The sequence below is a fragment of the Mercenaria mercenaria genome, unplaced genomic scaffold (assembly GCF_021730395.1).
Source record: "Mercenaria mercenaria strain notata unplaced genomic scaffold, MADL_Memer_1 contig_1241, whole genome shotgun sequence".
NCBI lineage: Eukaryota > Metazoa > Mollusca > Bivalvia > Venerida > Veneridae > Mercenaria > Mercenaria mercenaria.
The window spans coordinates 21,010-42,311 of record NW_026459221.1 but is presented as its reverse complement, the minus strand read 5'-3'; the positions used below and the strand labels follow the sequence as shown (position 1 = coordinate 42,311).

Below are 21,302 nucleotides of genomic sequence, written 5' to 3'. Positions count from 1 at the left end.
TCATGACCCTCGGTGTCGAAATTGACCCCGCCCCATGGGTCACTTGATTTTACATAGGAAAATTTTCAAAAATTTTCTAAAAATAAACCAGAATGCCTAGAGCTTAGATATTTCACATGTAGCATTGCCTTTTTAAACTCTACAAAATTTGTTCAAATCATGACCCCGGGGTCAAAATTGACCCCACCCCATGGGTCACTTTATTTTACATAGGAAAATTTTCAAAAAATATTCTTCTCAAAAACCAGAATGTGTAGAGCTTATATATCTCACATGTAGCATTGCCTAGTAGACCTCTATTAAAGTTGTTCAAATCATGACCCTGGGGTCAAAACGGACCCCGCCCCAGGGTCTCTTGATTTTACATAGGAAAATTTTCAAAAAGTTTCTAAAAATAAACCTGAAGGTTTAGAGCTTAGATATTTCACATGTAGTCTTGCCTATTAGATCTCTGCAAAATTTGTTCAAATCATGACCCCCGGGGTCGAAATTGACCCCGCCCCATGGATCACTTGATTTTACATAGGAACATTTTCAAAAATTTTCTAAAAAATAAACCAGAAGGCCTACAGCTTAGATGTTTCACATGTAGCATTACCTAGTGGACCTCTACAAAATTTGTTCAAATCATGACCCTGGGGTTAAAATTGACCCCGCCCTAGGGCTCACTTTATTTTACATAGGAAAATCTTCAAAAATTTTCTGAAAATAAACCAAAAAGCCTATATCTTAGATATTTGACATGTAGCATTGCCTAGTAGACTTCTACAAAATTTGTTCAAATCATGAACCCCGGGATCAAATTGACCCAGGCACAGGGGTTACTTGATTTTAAATAGGAAAATTTTCAAAAATTTTCTAAAAAATAAACCAGAAGGCCTACAGCTTAGATATTTCACATGTATCATTGCTTAGTGAACCTCTACAAAATTTATGCAAATCATGACCCTGGAGTCAAAATTGACCCCGCCCCAGGGGTCACTTTATTTTACATAGGAAAATCTTCAAATAATTTCTGAAAAAAAAATCCAGAAGGCCTATATGTTAGATATTTGACATGTAGCATTGCCTAGTAGACTTCTACAAAATTTATTCAAATCATGAACCCCGGGGTCAAATTGACCCCGCCCCATGGGGTTATTTGATTGTACATAGAAAAATCTTCAAAATTTCTAAAAATAAACCAGAAGGCCTAGAGTTTAGATATTTGACATGTGGCATTGTCTAATAGACCTCTACAAATTTTGTTCAAATCATGATCCCCGTGGTAAAATTGACCCCGCCCCATGGGGTTATTTGATTGTACATAGAAAAATCTTCAAAATTTCTAAAAATAAACCAGAAGGCCTAGAGCTTAGATATTTCACCATATGTATCAATTGCCTAATAGATCTCTTACTACATTTTGTTCAAAATCATGACCCCGGGTCAAAATTGACCCGCCCCAGGGGTACTTATTTACATAGAAAATCTTCAAAATTTCTAAAAATAAACCAGAAGTCCTAGAGCTTAGATATTTCACATGTGATTCTTGCCTAGACCTCTACAACTTTGTTCAATCATGACCCCGGGTCAAATTGACCCGCCCCAGGGGTCACTTATTTTAATAGGAAAATCTTCAAAATTTCTAAGAATAAACCAGAAGCCTAGATCTTAGATATTTAACATGTAGCATTGCCTAGTGGACATCTACAAAATTTGTTCAAATCATGACCCCCGGGGTCAAAATTGGACCCCGCCCCAGGGGTTACCATTTTGTACATCGGAAAATTCTTCAAAAATTCTAAAAATTTAACAGTGTTGACTAAAATTGAAATGTGATGCTGTATAATTACTTGTAAGTGACCGGTATTGCCAGGGTTACTAGTACATCGAAATATCTTCTCTATTGTTTGAATTAAACAGTGTTAACCTAGTGAAATCCCGTATCATGACTTGTTTTAAATAGTATTTGTAAGAATTAAGAGACGATACGATTTTCTTCACAATGTTGATATGCTTACATTTTTGTCCATTTCTAAACATGTCTTTATATTTTATGTTTTGATGAATCATTGTGTGTAAGTGTAATATGTTTTGGTCACAATTTCACAAAGATAATTTGTCGATGGTCATATGCAATGTACTTGCTGATGTGTCTGATACAAGTGAACTTGAAAAAGAAAAGTTCGGTTTCTTGATTTGAATAGTCTTTGTTTAGCTCCTGTGTTTTGTTCACAGGAGATAGCTCCTGATGCTATTCAAATTCTGTATATATATGTCCCTTTTCTTCCCAACACAATCAGAGCCAAGGAAGATCGGTCAGCATATAAAAGAGAAATTATTTAGCGGATATGCGTTATCATTATAATATGCAGGATTAATGTAAATATGTACTGTAAATATTCGGAAGTATATAAATGGAAAGAAAGAATGAACACCGACAACGAAAGAGCTTTATTGGACTGTGGATTCTGAGTCGTTATCAAATGCATTTCAAGTAAGTTAATTATGGTCTGACAAAAACACCGAAGAAATATTTCCACCCGATTTTTGTGGAATCTTACGTAATAACAAGCTTGTGTATATAGTATCTGACTGTGATGAGATGAAGCATGAACGAAATGAATTCCTTTGCAATATAGGCTTTAGTTTTGGCGATAATGTATTGCATGAATTATTCCATGTCAATAATGACACAAAGTTTTAGAAGCTCATTTGTAGACGCTTGTTATCAGTTACTCGGTAAAACGTTCTTAGCATTTTTATGATGTTGTTTCACGTGTGCATTTTGCTGTAAAGATGCTTGATTTATAAAATAATTTGACAAGTATATGGCCAAATGCGTTATTGCATCATGCGAAATGTATTGTGTAGTGAATCATGACCATGTTTGGTATAAGTTTTTTCATTTTTGTGTTCTCTATATACGTATATAAACAAGATAGTTTTGATATAAAACGAAAACCATAATACTTTATTTACAACTCATATTGTTTGTGTATATTTGTTTGCTATATTGTTATATTTATTCTCATCTGTAATTTATGTTGTGGTTGAAATGAAGTCTTCTCCGTTATCCATTAGATCAAACTTACGTAATAATAAGCTTGAGTTAGTCTCGTGGCAAGATAGGTAAATGTATCAATTTGTTTCCTTCATGCCAATATAAATTATAATAAAACCGTTCAAACGGAAATGCGTTGTCTCTGTCTTTATATATTTCAATGGCAATATCAAAATGTCTCATATTTGTGAAAGATACTTTGAAGGTAATCTATTTTAACTGAACCATATTTGTTAAGGATACTATCAAGGAAGCATATCATTCAGATATCCTTTATTTGTAAATAAAACTATTTAAAGGACGTCTCAGTATCGAATAGTTGATAAAGGCCTCTTATTTTAGTAACCCGTATTTGTTAAAGCTTTAATAGAGACCACCTATCCTAAAATCACGTATTTATCAAATATATTGTAAGAAAACTTCTTTCTTTTTTAAAATTTTCCATATTCGTTAAAATACTACAAAGGATACCACTTGTTTTAATATCCTATATCTGTTAAACATATCATAAAGAAGATAATATTTATTTTAATCTGCAATATTTGTTTAAGACAGTTTTTGAAGTCTAATATTTGTTGAAGACATAAGGAGACCACTTATTTCAATGTTCTTTTTATGCTTGAGATAATATAAAAGAGACCGTCTATTTCAAGAGACATTTAAAGGAAATTGCTTTTTAATGTCTCTGCACGATTGTTATTGTTTAACGCTCATATAATTTAGCGCATTTATAAACCTGCTCATTTATATATAATGCTAAACTTAATATATACGGTTACATTTCCTATTAAGTAAGTGTAAGGAATACATATCATTTTCAGTAATGGTACATTTAGTACGGACTACATTTAGTAAATATGTACTATTTGGTAGGGGCCTCCGTGGCCGAGTCGGTGAGTAAGGTCTATGACTTACAAGGTAGTTCTTCACGTTTGATAAACCGGACGTAATAGCGTATCGTCATTTATCCGGAAATTGTAGAATAAATCCTGGATTCAAACGTGACAAACTACCTTAACAAGCATATTTTGAGATGAACAAAGTTGTCATTAGTGTTGTATTGAAAAAAAGATGTCATTATTACAATACCTTAGAAGATCAATCTCATTTCGAAGTAGGAGGTTCACGTTTGAACAATTTAAGAAATCTATTATCAAAGAAATACTATTGTAAAAATGAAATATTTACCAAATATATTCAATTAATTATTCCGTTACTAAGCAGTGTACGTACATAGAGCTTTTGATATTAGAAATACATGTTGTTATCATCTTAATTGAGCACAAGCCTTATTCCCCCGAGGCTGTAATTATGTATGAATGAATATGCATATAAGTAAGTAAGAAAGTACTAAGTAAATATTCTATTGTAGTGGAATGTGCACATCTGTTTACAACAAAATAACATATGAATATGAATAATAAACAGCACCAGGCCTAGTTTTGTTGGGTATTAATTTAACAGATGTTTCCGTTTTCCATTAATGATTAGATCATTGAATAAGTTACCCGGGGTAACGTTACCTAAAATAATGAGTGTTTCGTCATTGTAAAGTTCATAGTGAAATAAAAAATGAGGTTCATTTTTCACGGTACCACTAGAACAAAATCTACAAGGTCGTTCACCTGGGTTTTCCCCAATATATCCCCAAGTCTCTGGTCCTTATGGTAAAATACCCCCACCGAAATTGGGTAAGAACTGACTGTCAGAATAATTTGTATATTTGATATATTGATAACGTGACACATAAGCACAGGTAGTGCTTGACTCCCTTTTCATGTAATCATTGCTATTATTATTGTTGAATTGCTGTAAATAATAGAATTAGGGTCATTTGTGGCTTATTTGGATTTATTATGTGAATAGCTGTATCCCAGCTTCACACATTATGTCATATACAAAAGTTAAAGGGAACCAGGTATTTGAAAGAGCAAGTACTCGTTGTAAGACACTATGTATAATTTTGGACCAATCAGAAACAAGTTCTTAAAATAGCACGTCTGCTGGGGTTTAAATAGGTAGATGGTGACAGAGAGCTCATTCGGTAACCAGCGGTTGAAGAAGACAGATCGAAGATTCAACTAATAATTTATCCCAGTACCTTGATAAGGAAGTTATTGCAACTACACTGTCAGGGCGGATACATTATTAAAAAGAAAAAATAGAAGTTCGTAGACTAAAGAAGAGTTGCAGAATTTCAACAAGGTTTCGAGCTATAGGGCCAGCGCATAGGAGTTTTACCTTAAGGGTAGTTGAATGCTATATACGATAGCAAAAATAGGCTGAACATCGGGAAGCTGAGACAGAGACCCAGAGTTTGGTAATCTACTGAGATAGTAGGAGATTTCCAGCTTATAGAAGGTTCAGCATTATTGGCGAAGTACAGCAAAAGTATCGGGGATATACCTATATGGTAATTGAATGCTACAGGCGCTGATCATCCAGGAGTCAGGGCAATCATATAGAGTTTGAGAGGACAGAGGCCGAGCATCTATGCGATAGGACTCGTATGGTGTTGATTCAAAGACATTGTCTGACGGGAACTTCAACAAAAAGACCAGTCAAGTATAGAGTCTCCAGCCTATAGGAGTTTGAGCAAATTGAAAATTGTTAGTTTGAAACATTTAGTAATTTGCCTGATCCCTGAAATTGTTTAGCTCATAATTAAAATAATTTAAGAATCATTGGTACATGAATCATCTAAGCAAGGTAGCTAGAGGAATATTCTATATATATATATATGAGATATTTGGTCTCACCAGCTGTACGTTTTAACAAAGGACATTCTATTTCGTTTGTCAGCTAGTCTAAGACATAGTCACTTTAAGGATAGGACCCATTCATTGTTCAAGATACTAAAGACGTAGGCACTTCCCTGGGCCATTTGGGGGCTCGTCCGGGATCTATATCCAAGGAGGTACAGAGACTTTTGACGTTCTGTTGGTGTACTAGAAGGCGCTGTGACAGCAGGTAGTCTGAGCTACATACAGTTGAGCTTTAGAGATAGTTCCAACTTAAAGTTTCAAGATGGACTACGATAAATGGGTAGCGATGGGTGAACGAATGGGCTTTTCGGTTTCAGAGCTGAGCGATTATGTGGATAAAAAAAGGAGTACACTGAACGTGAGGAGCGTATGCTGAGACGGGATGAAGACAGGCGAAGCTTTGAGGCTCAAGAAGCTGAGAAGAAACGATTGTTTGAGCTTGAACAGGCCGAGAAGTTACGGCATTATGAGGAACAACAGGCAGAAAAGAATGAGTTGGAACGTTTGGAAAAGGAAAGAACTTTAAAGGAGCAAGACTTAGCTTTGAAGGAGCATGAGCTGGAAGTACTTAAAATAAAAGCTGAGGCTGGGGCCTTAGGTGTTGATAAAGGTGTTGATAAAGGTGCTGAGCACCTGAGCAGTAAAACATTGCGGCCAAGGCTACCGAAATTCGAGGAAAGTAAAGATGATATGGATGCATATCTTGAACGATACGAACGATTTGCAAAAAGCCAGGGATGGAAAGAAGATACATGGGCTGTGAGTCTCAGCTCATTACTCACAGGAAAAGGCCTGGACGTATACACAAGCATGCCTCCAGACCAAGCCAATGACTATAAGGCATTGGAGAAAGCAGTTCTAAAGCGTTATCAGTTAACGGAAGAAGGTTTTAGATTGAAGTTCAGGGAATGCAAGCCAGAGCGTGGTGAAACTGTTTTTCAGTTTATGGCAAGGCTGGACAGGTATTTTAATCGATGGACAGAAATGGCAGAAGTTGATAATACGTTTGAAATGCTGAAAGACCTTATGATCAGAGAACAGTTCATCCAAACATGTTCCACAGACCTTGCTTTGTTCTTAAAGGAAAGAGTTGCAAAATCGAGAGCTGAGATCACGCAGTTAGCAGAACAGTACATTGAAGCGCATGGTGGTACTATAAGCTCAAACAGGGCTTTGAAAAATAATTCCTCATCCAATAGGCCACCACAACGTCTAAGTATGACACCTTCATCTCAGCCACAACAAAGAGAAAGGCCAGCTTTTAAAAAGCCTGTATGTTTTATATGCAATAAGGAAGGTCATATAGCTAGAGAATGCAGAGACCTCCCCAAGAGAAAAATAAGCGGTGCTGCTTTAGCTAGTAGGGGATCCTATGAAGAAAGACAAAGAAACAGGCATGGAACGCAAGATTCTACACCTATATATGGGAGAAAGGAAGGCCAAGCGCAGAAAGACAGACAGTCGGATGACAGAAAAGTTGCAGCCTCAGTTTTAGCAATATCATTAGATGATGAACGGTTAAAAGACTGCATAGAAGATGGACGACTTCTGTTAGCACATGGAAAATCCATTTCAGTTATAGCAAGCACCTGTACCATTGATTCAACAAACGGTGAAAGGAACTTGATATTGAAGAAAGGATATATAGGTGATAAAAAAGTTCAGGTTTTGAGAGATACAGGGTGTGAGCTGGCGGCTGTCAGGAAAGATTTCGTATCAGAGAATCAAATGTTAGATAAGAAGTATCTTGTAGTTGCAATTGATGGGCGTACAAGGGTAGTTCCTTCAGCAAGGATACAGGCTGATACACCATATTTTACAGGAGAAGTTGAAGCCATGGGTTTGACGACTTTGATCTGCGACTTAGTTATAGGAAATACAAAAGAGGCTTCTGATAGACCAGACATTAACTGGAGTAGTGACGGCAAACAGTCTTCATCAAAAGAAAATATTGTTGCAGCTGTCGTAACAAGAGCACAGGCTTAGAAGGAGAAACAGTTAATAAAGCCATTAAAGGTTGCCGAAACCAAACAGGATGAACTTAATGTCGAACCTTTTAAAAAAAGCCCAGAGGGAGGACAATACCTTAGGAAAGCTGTGGACATGTGCCTCTGATCAGAAGAAAATGAAAGTACAGAGAGAGGAGTGGTTGATGACGAAAATTTGCTTGACCTTATCATTATAGGAGGGTCGAAAACATATAAAGATGTAAAAATCAACCCTCAGTTATCCGAAGACCAAATCGCTCAAATAAAATCTCTTTTGGAACAGTATCAAGACATTTTCACAGAAAGTCCTGGGACTACAAATCTCGCAGAACATAAGGTCGAACTAACAACCACAGAACCTGTTAGAGTCAGACAATACCCCATTCCATATGCAAAACGGGATGATGTTAACCAAGAGGTTCAAAACATGTTACAGGCTGATATTATCGAGCCTGCCACTTCTGCATACAACTCCCCTATTGTTATGGTGAAAAAGAAAGATAATACAAACAGATTTTGTATCGATTTTAGACGTTTGAATTCTGTAACGAAATTTGATACAGAACCTATGGGAAATGATGAAGATATTCGGTCGAAACTTTATGGGGATAAGTTCTTCACAAATTTAGACCTCAGCAAAGGTTGCTGGCAGATTCCTGTCGGGAAGCAATCTAGGCACTTGACAGCATTCACAACATTTGAGGGAAGCTTTCAGTTCGGAAAATGCCATTTGGTATGATCAATTCAGGTGCTACATTTAATAGAAAGATGCGAAAGTTATTAACTGGATGCAAACATGCTGACAATTACGTGGACGCTATTTTAGGTCACACAATGACATGGGACACACATATGTCAATGTTTCAAGATATCTTTAAGAGAGTTATGGATGCGAAACTTACATTAAGACCATCAAAGTGTCTCATAGGATATAGTAATATTTTATTCACTGGACATAAAGTTGGAAACGATCAGCTGGAAATGGAAGATGATAAACTAGATCGCATAAGGAATGCTGACGAACCTAAGACTAAGAGACAAGTACGGAGCTTCCTTGGTCTAACAGGATACTACAGAAAGTTCATAGCATCGTACTCCGAAGTCGCAGCACCCCTGACCGACTTGATCAAGAAAGGTAAACCTAATAACGTCGTATGGGAAGAACAACATGCCAAAGCTTTTAATACTTTGAAAACCTTGCTTACACAAGCACCTATTCTACGGTTACCAGACTTTTCACGGCCTTTTATATTACAGTGTGATGCTTCAGATACTGGTGTTGAAGCAGTTCTACTTTAGAGGTATAAAGATGGACAATTTCCTATAGTTTATGCCAGTAAGAAATTGTTCCAAAGAGAGAAAAGTTATTCGGTAATTGAAAGAGAATGTTTATTAATAGTATTTGGAGTTAAGAAGTTTCAAAAGTATTTGTACGGCAATGAGTTTATCCTCCATACTGATCATGCCCCATTGAGTTATATACAGAAATGTAAAGTAGGAAGTTCGAGAATTATGAGATGGGCATTGTTTTTGCAGTGTTACAGATTCAAGATAGAATCTATTAAAGGCACAGAAAATGTATGTGCTGATTATTTAAGCAGACAATAAAGGATTATATGTGTTAGGTGTAACAGATATTTAAAAAAAAATCAAGAAATAGTGAAAAGAAAAAGAGATTTGTTTACAAATTATTCTTCTTGTTTATGAAAAATCCTAAAGTATTTTCTTGAGAAGGTGGCTGTTTGGCAGAATAATTTGTATATTTGATATATTGATAACGTGACACATAAGCACAGATAGTGCTTGACTCCCCTTTCATGTAATCATTGCTATTATTATTGTTGAATTGCTGTAAATAATAGAATTAGGGTCATTTGTGGCTTATTTGGGTTCATTATGTGAATAGCTGTATCCCAGCTTCACACATTATGTCATATACAAAAGTTAAAGGGAACCAGGTATTTGATAGAGCAAGTACTCGTTGTAAGACACTATGTATAAATTTGGACCAATCAGAAACAAGTTCTAAAAATAGCACGTCTCTTCGGGTATAAATAGGTAGATGGATGACAGAGAGCTCATTCGGTATCCAGCGGTTGAAGAAGACAGATCGAAGATTCAACTAATAATTTATCCCAGTACCTTGATAAGGAAGTTATTGCAACTACACTGTCAGAGCGGATAAATTACTAAAACGAAAAAAATAGAAGTTCGTAGACTAAAGAAGAGTAGCAGAATTTCAACAAGGTTTCGAGCTATAGGACCAGCGCATAGGAGTTTTACCTTAAGGGTAGTTGAATGCTATATACGATAGGAATTATAGGCTGAACATCGGGAAGTTGAGACAGAGACCCAGAGTTTGGTAATCTACTGAGATAGTAGGAGAGTTCCAGCTTATAAAAGATTCAGCATTATTGGCAAAGTACAGCCAAGGTATCGGGTATATATCTATATGGTAATTGAATGCTACATATGATAGCATATAGGCGCTGATCATCCAGGAGTCAGGGCAATCATATAGAGTTTGAGAGGACAGAGGCCAAGCATCTATGCGATAGGACTCGTATTTGTTGGTTCAAAGACATTGTTTGACGGGAACTTCAACACAAAGACCAGTCAAGTATAGAGTCTCCAGCCTATAGGAGTTTGAGCTAATTGAAAATTGTTAGTTTGAAACATTTAGTAATTTGCCTGATCCCTGAAATTGTTTAGCTCATAATTAAAATCATTTAAGAATCATTGGTACACGAATCATCTAGGCAAGGTAGCCGGAGGAAAATTCTATAGAATTCTATTCCCTGGGTCATATAACCAGTATCCTGACACTGACGGTTCGTGTTTTGTAATTCATTAATACATAACCCTCATATTTCTGCACTTGTTTAAATGTAACTATGTTCTTGGTACTGTTTGAATATCACTTTACTCATTATCTGCATAGTAATATTTTGATGTTCTAGCAAGTCATGTTTGACATTTGTAACTTTATTGCATGTATTTATTAACATGCACATGTATGCTCAAGGACCTAAATTCCATTGCATAAGCTGATAAACTCTAAACGTTTATGTGAATGAAATTGAAAAGTTTCATTCGCATTTTCTTTTTTCTGCAAAATATTGGTTATATGATGCAGTTGCTTTAATTAATACATCGGTTTTCTATATGCTATTTAAGTGTTCATTTGACTAAATATACATTCTGAAGATATATGTGTGTTCCGTACCAGAACACTTTAGAATCCAATAAAACATTATAGAAAATATTACTATTTAGATCCTAATCCTTCCAGACCTTGCGGTGTAAGTAAGGTTCATTAAGAGTACTGTAGAAAACATCAGAATTTTCTAGAAACTATACTTGATCATTGTGAACATTTATAGAAACATGTAGACGGCGTTTAGAATTAAGTTTACTTTCATAATTTATCATATTTGTATAAGGAAAAGCTTTTTCTGAGCCTAAATGTTTGGTAGAAGACCTCCGTTTCTTATGAGAAAGCAATCCAGCTGGCTTGCGGAATGTCGGTTGTTCTACCAAATAACACGCCTGTGAATAAATATTGCCTGGAATGGCACCCGATGTTTTCCTTCACCCTGAAAAGTTTGAAGGCCGACATATCACAATAATTGGGTCGATTTGACGTTAACCGAAACGAAAAGATCTTAAGCGCGTGCTTGGTAAGGTTAAGATTTCTATAAAAATAAGTAACAGTTCTTTGTCAAGCAGCAGTGTTACAGGACGATACAGAATAGTTTCCAAAATACTAAATATGTTTGTGAGAATTATATTTAACTCCTTCGATTTAAATGTTGTGTGACCACAATCACTGTTGCTGTTTTCTTTCTTTCTTTATCTTTTCTTTCTTTTTCAGTTGATTTGTAAGTACCAATATGGTACGCATAGAAAACAAAAAGAATGAAACTATCAAGCAAATACAACAAAGCACAAATTATGACGCGAAGACTCCAAAGAATAATACATCCCTCACGCTTAAATGCATTCTTACAAATAATATATATCTTACAAGGCGATGTAATGTACACTAACGATATAACAGATAATTAAAATAAAGTGTCCAATGGTAAGGACAGTTTACAGGAAAGATACGCTAAGAAAACTCTACACTAGAAATGTTACATGTAAAAAGGAAAATGCGATCGCTATGAGCGGATTACACAGTAATGTGTAGCGTGCCGTGAAAATAGTAGTTCGCACAAAAAGTTGTTATTCATGTAAAAAACAGAAGTAACAAATCGTATTTAATTGGATTAATGGATAATTAAAACGTGCAAGTATGGTTCCACCGGTACAGCTATATTTAGGGATATATTTACAATGCTATGAATTTTAATACAGTTCTTAATACATACTTATCCTCGAAGAAGTATAAATTCGCGCACACTATTAGTTGCATATAGACTTGACATGGCTTTTGTAATACCTTTGAAAGCAATATTTGATATCAATTTGTTTATTTTTATTATGCTTGAGTAGTTATAAACTAATTACTAAGCTTTTATACTGTTAAACGATTAATGCTATATTGTACAATTTATTTGACCTGTCAAAAGGTGTTTCCGATTTTCATTATAATCTATTCACACCTACATAAGTTTAACAAGAAAACCAGAAACAAAACATGTTGACAAGTCAAATAAATTGTACAATACAATCTGATAAGGTGTATTATTGGTATACATACACCTATTACTCCTAACAGTGTTATAAATCCTTGCGGGTTAAAACAGTTCTATGTATGCATTTCGTTGCAATACACGGCAGGTCTTTGCTTGATACTTATATTACATATTTTTCAAAGTCATTTTTTCACATACTGATTCATCATGATAATTTATGTTACAAACAATTACTAAAAATTAAATCCTACGGTAGCTTTGAAAGCTAGATACTTCATCTTCAAAGTATACGATGTACAGAACAGGAGATAATATTTTCCATCCTTAAGCAATACTTTTTTTTCGCCAAACAGTTTAGAACATTTTTTACGAAAGCATGAATAAAAATGGGATATATATTTGCATTTACAAATGACTCCCATCGATCAATACTTTACAATACCATAACTGTTAACGTTTCAAACCTAATACACAACAAGCTTATCGATCGTGTACAATCTAATGTCAATGAAACCTGATAACCATTATCTGCAATTGTAAATTTGAACGAAACTATCTTGATCTCCCTAAGGTATTTACGGTGTTAATACAGGATATAAATTTACATAAATTCACCTGGATTTTTATGAAATCTAAAATAAGCGTTTTAGATTAAAACAGTGATCGAACAACGTTAGAAATGGAAGTTTCCGGTAAACTAGCTGAGGCAAGACATGATTTAAAATTTTGTGAAAATTGTCAATTTGAAAATGTTACAACAAAAGCAAATGAAATATGTCGGGAATGTGAGGAATATATGTGCGACACATGCTTTCGGAATCATCTAACGGGTAAAAGGAATAGAAATCATGCATTGATTAATATGAATGATCCAGATATTGCTGCAAAGAAGCGTGCAGAAGAAGTAGAGAAATGTAAACAGCACGATAATGAGGCAATCAAATTTTACTGTCGTAAACACGAAATTGTTGGGTGTGGAGACTGCATTATATTGGAGCATAGTACATGTAAACCCGAATACATAAAGGACTTATCGAAAAACGTTCAGGAAACCGAAGATTTCATAAACTTGAAGAGGAAAATTGAACAACTGGAGCGTGAGAACAAAACAAACTTTGAAAACGTTCAAAAGAATCGAAAAGACTGTAAAGTAGTGCATGAAGAAGTGCTAACTAAGATAAGGAAGTTTAGAACAGATATAAATACTTATCTGGATAAGGCAGAAGCAGATATAATATCTGAAATGGAACAACTTATGTCCGACAACGACAAACTCCTTGATAAGCTAGACAACAATTGTGCAAAATATTTGTCTGATATTGAAGGTTTAAAACAGAAACTTGACCCAACTGTCCATAGAGAAAATGTACTGTTTATACAAACAGTACGTAGCAAAGCGAGTGTTCTGGAAATTGAACATGAGCTGTCAAAAAATGTACAATCAGTATGCCAAGTCAAAGGTTATGAATTTGTTCCCAATGTAAAACTGTCGAGTATCATCAAATCAGAAGAGAAACTTGGCAAAATCAATATTTCAAATATAAATGAACCTAAGCAAGATGAAATTACAAATTTGGATGATTTAATGAACGTTGATACATTAACATTGGTGGAACCAAAGAAGCCAAAGAAGCTAATACAGCAGGAAACAGATAACAAAACTGGTAACACTACGATACCTTTTATTGTAACTTGTGTTTATTGTCAGATCTCTACTTTATAGATCATAGAAAGCAAACAAACATGTTATGACATATGCAATTTATTTTTACGAAGTTGTATGCTATCAATATCAATTATATATACTCAATGACTTCGCAATTATATTCATATCTGACAGAACATATGATACATTGCTTTAGTTGACAAATAGCCACGTTTGTCACGATATTTTCTCACGTTATCGGGGTATGGTTAAATAGCACCATGCCACTTTAGCCTCCTTAGTAAACTCTTATTTTATCCTTTCCTCAGCATTAATCAGGAATCAGACCTTTAATAGCTTCTATGTAGTTTCGTCTTGTGACAAAACAGTAAGAAGTGTACAAAATGTTCAGACATAAATATAATAAGAATAATTTCTTTTCTTGAATGAATTTCATTCACAGCGGTGTTCGTATTGCAAAATAACAGGATAATGAAATCCCTTTGCTCTTCTATTTTCGTAGAACGTAATTAGACATGTCTTTGGAACTTATTGTTTGTACCACGGTCTGTTCAAACACGGCTGCATGTATTTTACTTATATTTTCAGGTGTGAGACCGCCACCTGTTTTTGTCGGTACCCGTGTAGAAGCAACAGATTGGGGGGTAAATATCATTTTATTTTTGACTGAATATAACAATAATTCAAAGACGATGTTATATCAGGCCGACGTTAACGTTACTGACTAAATAGCAAAACGTCAATAAGAAACATTAAAAGATTTAATCGACATATTATATGCTACAACTTAACACTTTACCGTTTTCATAATTGTATAAGAGTCGTATCAAAATTTCAAAGTGTTAAATTATGAGGGCTTGGAAAGGTAAATATTCTTCTAATGATATACAGTTGATACTGATACTATTATCGTAACGAAAAGCAGTGATTTTTGTTAAAGAGTACGGATAAATGACGTCCTTCTTGGTTGCAACCATGGCGAAAATTAAACGAATATTTCTTTGTTGATATATTTACTTTGCTTATAGTTAGTATATCCAAACCACCTACGTACTTTCAAATGTACTTCATGAACTTTTAGCACAAACTTAGCGTGTTAGCAAAAAAAACACATCATTTTGATGAACCGAACTTTTATCATGTCATGGGATTTCTCAGCATTCTGAAGAATTTAAATTAATGCAAAATTAATGCAAATTCACTCTGCAGAATAGAATATTAGGTCAATACTTTGTCATAAATCAAAAATATATCAACCCGTTGTGGGATTATATAAAAATACAGTATCTTGTTACAGGGTAGGAATATGATTTCGAAGTGTTAGACTTATCTAAAACAGTTGAACTCTGTCTTACACATGTATATAATTTCATTTGGACAGCATTAAGATTTCGAGCTCTCGAGATAGGATGTCGGCTTGAAATCTTATCTCGTTTGCACAACATCTTTTGTCGAGTGAATATCTTATATCGAGCGTTGGTTATCTTATCTCGTGTGCACAGCATTTTATCTCGTGCACACCACGCACGCCATCTTATTTCGAGTGCACGAACTTTTATCTGGTTTGTACGACATCTTATCTTTATTAGAATACGTTTAAAATGAAATTAATGATGTTGTATACTCTTTTGTGATTAACTCATTTTGCTCTGAAATACAAACAGATATTTTTTGGGTAAAATTATGATACACAAAATCTGCGCGTGAAAATTGGGGTAGGGGAAACTTAAGACAATACAGCGAAAACGAAGTCGGACATCCCCAAATTTTTCGCTCATTTTACAGTAAAGACAATTATATGATAACTTTAGTTGTTTTTATAACATCTATGGACCCGCTTTAACACATCATTCAGCTGGAAAACAACAATTTCGTAGAAAGATTTTGGCTTGTTTTTTGCATAAAGTAAGAATTCATTCGTCGAAAAGTCGGAGTGCATGCATATTTAAAATTACATCACCGTATTTTTCTTAACGGCCATGTTATATTATACAAATAAAATTTACTTTTTGAATGAAATGGACTCCCCGAAACTGAATTTATCTTCGTAAAAACGGCAAAGTTACAACCAAAGAGGGATGGGCTAAAAAGTTATTTTTCGACGCCATTTGCGATAAATGTGCATCACTTAAATAATTGTTCATCGTGTGGAGATCAGCTTTTGCTATTATCAAAACATGTTATTAAGTATTGCAACTTGTTTTGTTGTTTTTTTAAATCCCGGCTTATTGTGTCTTCTTTACCTTACCTAAATTACTATCTTGCAAACCCGTGAAAAGGTAAAAAGTATAAACGAAACAAAAGCCAAAACGATGGCAGTCAGTATGTTTATACTGAAGACCTGATTTCACACAAATGACCGTGAAATATAGAGATAAGATGTCGTGCGCTCTAGATATGATGTCAACACACGAGATAAAAGGTCGTGCCTTCGAAATAAGATACCGAGTGCACGAAATAAGATGTCGAGCGCTTCAGAGAAGATGCCGTGCGCTCGAGAAAAGATATCGTGAATACAAGATAAGATGTATAATTATCGACATGAAATGTCGTGCGCTTCAGATAAGATGTTGAAAGCTCTAGAAAAAATGTCATTTTTATGAGCTAAGATATTATTTGTTCGAGGTAAGATTTCGTGCGAACGTGATAAGAGGTCATGCGCTCGATATTACATATTATGTGCATGAGATAAGATGGCAAGCTTCGGAGATAAAATGTCATGCGTTCGACATAAGGTGTTTTGCGCTCAAGATGAGATGTCGTGCGCACGAGATGATTTAATCTGAATAAAAATAAATGCATGTCCTACACATAACACTGTACAGACCAGTTTTTATAAACAAAACAGTATCTTTGAAAGAGAGAGTGCATATATCCGCACACCCACTATCAAAATGATTAATATATGTCTAAATCATCGTTCAATTAAAAAAAGACAGGAAAATACAAAAGAGAACTTGTCTGAAAATGTAATAAACAAATCAAGCTGACTCGCATTAATATTTTCCACGAAAATGACGTCCACTTGTTGTCGCAACGTGCGCGTTGCCGCCACGGACGTCACGCGATTCTTTCCATTACAACGTTAAGAAAACATTCCACGCCCGATATGAAAGCGTCCCACGTCAGTATAGAAAAATATTGCACGATCGCCGTCCATTGAATTTAAATTTAAAACAATTTTAGGAATGTAATAAAACTGCTATATTATTCTTAAGGAATGTATGAGGAAAGGACTCAATGTTTAATACGTGTGTTTATAAGGCATGGCCTACACATTGTAAACACCACAAAAAATAATTCAATACTTATAGTTCCAAACAAATCTATTTTGAATCGATTTTGCTATTTCTGATGATCTTGCTCGCAGCACCTAAAAATAATAAAAGAAAAAACCAAAATCATGTAGTAGTCCTATGACAAGATTGTTTAAGGTGGGTCGATACCTTATTCGTCAAATACTGCATTCCCTCCGATTTTGATGAAACTTGGTCCAACTGTAGCACTATGGTTCTAAACTATTTTCCGTCGTCTTGGCAACAATGCGTTATCAGTGATGACGTCACGAACGTCAAAACTAAGGGCGCCAAAATGTCGAAATACTGCCGTTTTGAGACCTTTAAAATGCCTAATTATGATTTAAAATCAGCGAAACTGTACATTTTGAAACTTTCTTTAATTTATATTAGGACTAGCGTGTTTGTAAGTGGTATCGCACCATATTACAAAGGACATGTATCATTTGATAAAGCAAACCGTGTTCCTTCTGATATAAAATTTTGACAAAAGCGGCAAATATAAGCGAAAATGACATCTTTAAAAATCTACAGGCCCATTAAAAGTCTGAATTTTGGCACAAGTGATCAATTTGCAAATGAAATGTCAAATAAAAAAGGGAACTTTACGTTTTTCAGTTTTTCACAATATTGTGTTGAAGACAAACTGTCCTTTCGATTTTTTGACGTACAACTCAACGTTTTGACGTTAGATGCCAAGTACGTAAAGCGCGCCATAGTAATTTGATATCTATACATGTGTTTGTTCTTCGTTCTACGAGATCACATAATAAGCAAATATAACTAAGGGTAAATTAATTGTAAACTTTGATATCGTATCGTGCATATTTGATAAAAGTAAGTGAATGTTATAAGGGCAGTTCCAGAATTAATTGAATGGGAGTGTCGGAAGGCACTTTTTGAAGAAAAAAAGAAGAAAAAACACCACCCATACTTTTTTATTTTCCTCCAACCCCACTTCCCATGATTTTTGAGTTTTCTCCACCCCCACTACCTATAATTATGAAGTTTCTACTAACTCCCACCACCTACAATTACTAAATGTACAAAGATCGAAACATGGAGAGAGTCTGTGGAATTTACCGTTTTCCCTTTCTACATCTCAAAAACGTCTAAGAGTCACCAAACTGCTTCATTCCGCTTTGAAAATTTGCCGTTAGAATGGAAAAATGTCTAAACCCCACCCATCTGATTTATAATAAGCTCACCTGTAAAACATGTTCGTTTACAGCTTCCAATCCAGCACTTCAAGAAGTGAGTCACCAGAACAAGTGAAACAATCGTCATTACATACCTGTTAGTGTTTAAACGTTAACATCCTTTCTTATTTTTGAAACCATGAATATAATATTAAATACTCGAATAAAAAAAATCATAAGAGCCTGTGACGGACGAACAGACACAATATAAATTCAAGCTCTTAAGCATGCATTTTTATTTGGTTGTAGAACATAAAAGCTTCAACACAATGTTGACGCAGAAATATAACACTAAAACGTAATTTTCTATAAGCATTCGGTCATTACCGAAGGAACATCATGGAAGGCACATGCTGTTTTCCCGCCAAAAAAAAAAAGAAGAAACGTCTGCTTCCCTATCTGTCAAGAAGACCCGATATTTACGCATATTCAAGCCGAATTTCAATTACGTTTCCAGCTTGACGTTTACGTCTTCCGAACAGTGTACGAAAATGTATATAGTGATCTAGCACAGTTTCTATTGAAATATGGTATCGGAAGAATCATGTTGTGTCATTAAAATATACATGTATCTTGCCTTCATGCCCTGACGCCGACAAGACTTGTGATTTATTTGAACAGTCATGATTTATGGAAATTCAGTCATCCATTTTTCAAATAATAGAGTCAGTGGCGCAGTGGTTAGCAGGTTGGACTACAACGCCAGCGGTCCGGGTTCGATTCCCGGTCGCGGCTGATATCCCGACTAGTGTTCAGTGCAGGGTGGTATGCTTAAATTGGTACTGTTTCCAGCAGTATCGGCCTACACTGGATGCTGGGGAGGTAAATATGACACCTGCCGTGGGCTCGACTAGAAATAAGTTGTTCCATCCATTCCAGGTGGGGACTTTCGTCGACTACCCACGTTAAACAAGAAACTTTAACTTTAACTTTTTTTAATGATTTCACGCAGTACATGTTTCAGTAAACTTCTTTTAAAGGCATTGACCTCTAGATCCTACGACAAAAAAAAAAAAAAAAGAAAAAACATAGATATCAAAAATTATTGCTATATTTCTTAAGGTTTTAAAACTACCCTCTTGATTTGGTAGTTTAAGACAGATCAGAAACAAAAAATCGTGTTCTAATGGTCAAAACTTGACTGAACTTTAAGCGTGGCTAAACGTGAAAGAATCTTGTGATTTTTGTCTACATACTGTTTAATCTATAATGGAAATAATGTAAGACTGGTTATATTTAGGAAAAGGTGTGAAATATTTCGCATGTCACATTTTTGTTTTACTTCAGGGTAATATAGGTTTTTAAAAGATTTTCTTTTTACGATGCTGGCTTTGTCATTAATACTTCTAACTGCAAAAAATACACTTATTTATGATAGGTCTGTCTATTATTTACATTAATTACATTAATCTGGGGGGCAAAATATGACTGGAAACTAACAGAAGATAAGTTCATATTGCAAATCAGATAAGCATGCAGGTATTTTAAAGAAACCGATGTTCGCGATTTTTTACAGTTTCACTTTGCAGTGATGCATAAGCGATTTAACTGAAAAAAATATAGTTCAAATACATGTTAAGCCACGTATTAGAAGAGAAAACATTTGCGTAACTCTGTAGTAAATATAATTGTATGCAACATTAGTGACTTCACATAACTGTAAACGAGAATGACTGCTGGGAATATTATACTGTTGGTTTTCTTAGAGATTTACACATTTTGCTGTGGACAAAAAGGTTTCCGAATCGGCTAGTGATTCACAAATATATCAAAATACCTGAGGCAGATATGTCCTTAATATCGATGATGACGATATAACAATTCCGTCAGCATTGGATAATGAAATCGGTAGCATTGATTTATCAACATATGATTTTGTGTGGAATTGCACGATGAATCTGTACGCCTGTTTTAAGTAGTCGTGCAACATGTAAAAATTCGACTAATATTAGGGAAAAGTGATTTACATGCAAGAACAAAAATACTCAATTTACGCATGTTTTCGTTTCGGCCTGCCTCGATGTCATTTAGCTACATTCTTTTTCTTTTTCCCCGGTTCAGTTTTTGGTGCGTATGCAAAACAGCCATTACTATGATACTCATACGCGCAACGTGCCAGACACAATACACGTGCGAATGAAGGGAGGGATTAAGGACGCTGACTGCAAATTCAGCGGAAACGAGACAAAAAAAAAAACAAATATTAAATGAACATAAATAAAAGGAAAGATCATATTTCTTAGATCGGTGATGTCAAAATTAGGTTCCGTTTATCGCGGTCAGTTAAGTAGCGACTTGTAGTTAAAAAGGAAGGAAAATGTCCTTGCGTGAAATCCAGATAGCTGGTAGTGCGTCAATATTAGAAAGACTGATGCATAATAATTTCCCAAAGTTGTTGGCTCATGAATACAGTTGAATGCAAACGTCCAAAGCGCAACGATGCAAACAATAAGCAACGTCGATCAAACGTTGCGTTTTACGTCCAAAAATCGGAAGGACAGTTTGTCTTCAACACAATATTGTGAAAAACTGAAAACGTAAAGTTCCCTTTTCTATTTGACATTTCATTTGCAAATTGATCACTTGTGCTGAAAATCAGACTTTTAATGGGCTTGTAGTTTTTTAAAGATGTCATTTTTGCGTATATTTGCCGATTTTTTGTCAAAATTTTATATCAGAAGGAAATGGGTTGCTCAATAAAA

At 35.0% G+C, this 21,302-nt stretch overlaps 1 protein-coding gene across 1 annotated transcript; it reads left to right on the top strand.

Annotated features, from left to right (window-relative positions):
• Positions 1-12,755: 12,755 nt before the first annotated feature.
• Positions 12,756-15,094, top strand: LOC123543890 (transcription intermediary factor 1-alpha-like). The gene is made up of 2 exons (XM_053532429.1): positions 12,756-14,103; positions 14,694-15,094. Exons 1-2 carry the CDS (start codon positions 13,119-13,121, stop codon positions 14,831-14,833), a joined length of 1,125 nt encoding a protein of 374 aa, XP_053388404.1. The 5' UTR covers positions 12,756-13,118; the 3' UTR covers positions 14,834-15,094.
• The last annotated feature ends 6,208 nt before the right edge of the window (positions 15,095-21,302 follow it).

Bases quoted from the DNA above. Each gene is read 5' to 3' on its own strand.
- LOC123543890 (XM_053532429.1), top strand. From the start codon at position 13,119: ATGGAAGTTTCCGGTAAACTAGCTGAGGCAAGACATGATTTAAAATTT. The intron at 14,104-14,693 runs GTAACACTACGA...TTATATTTTCAG, and splicing joins GGAAACAGATAACAAAACTG to GTGTGAGACCGCCACCTGTT.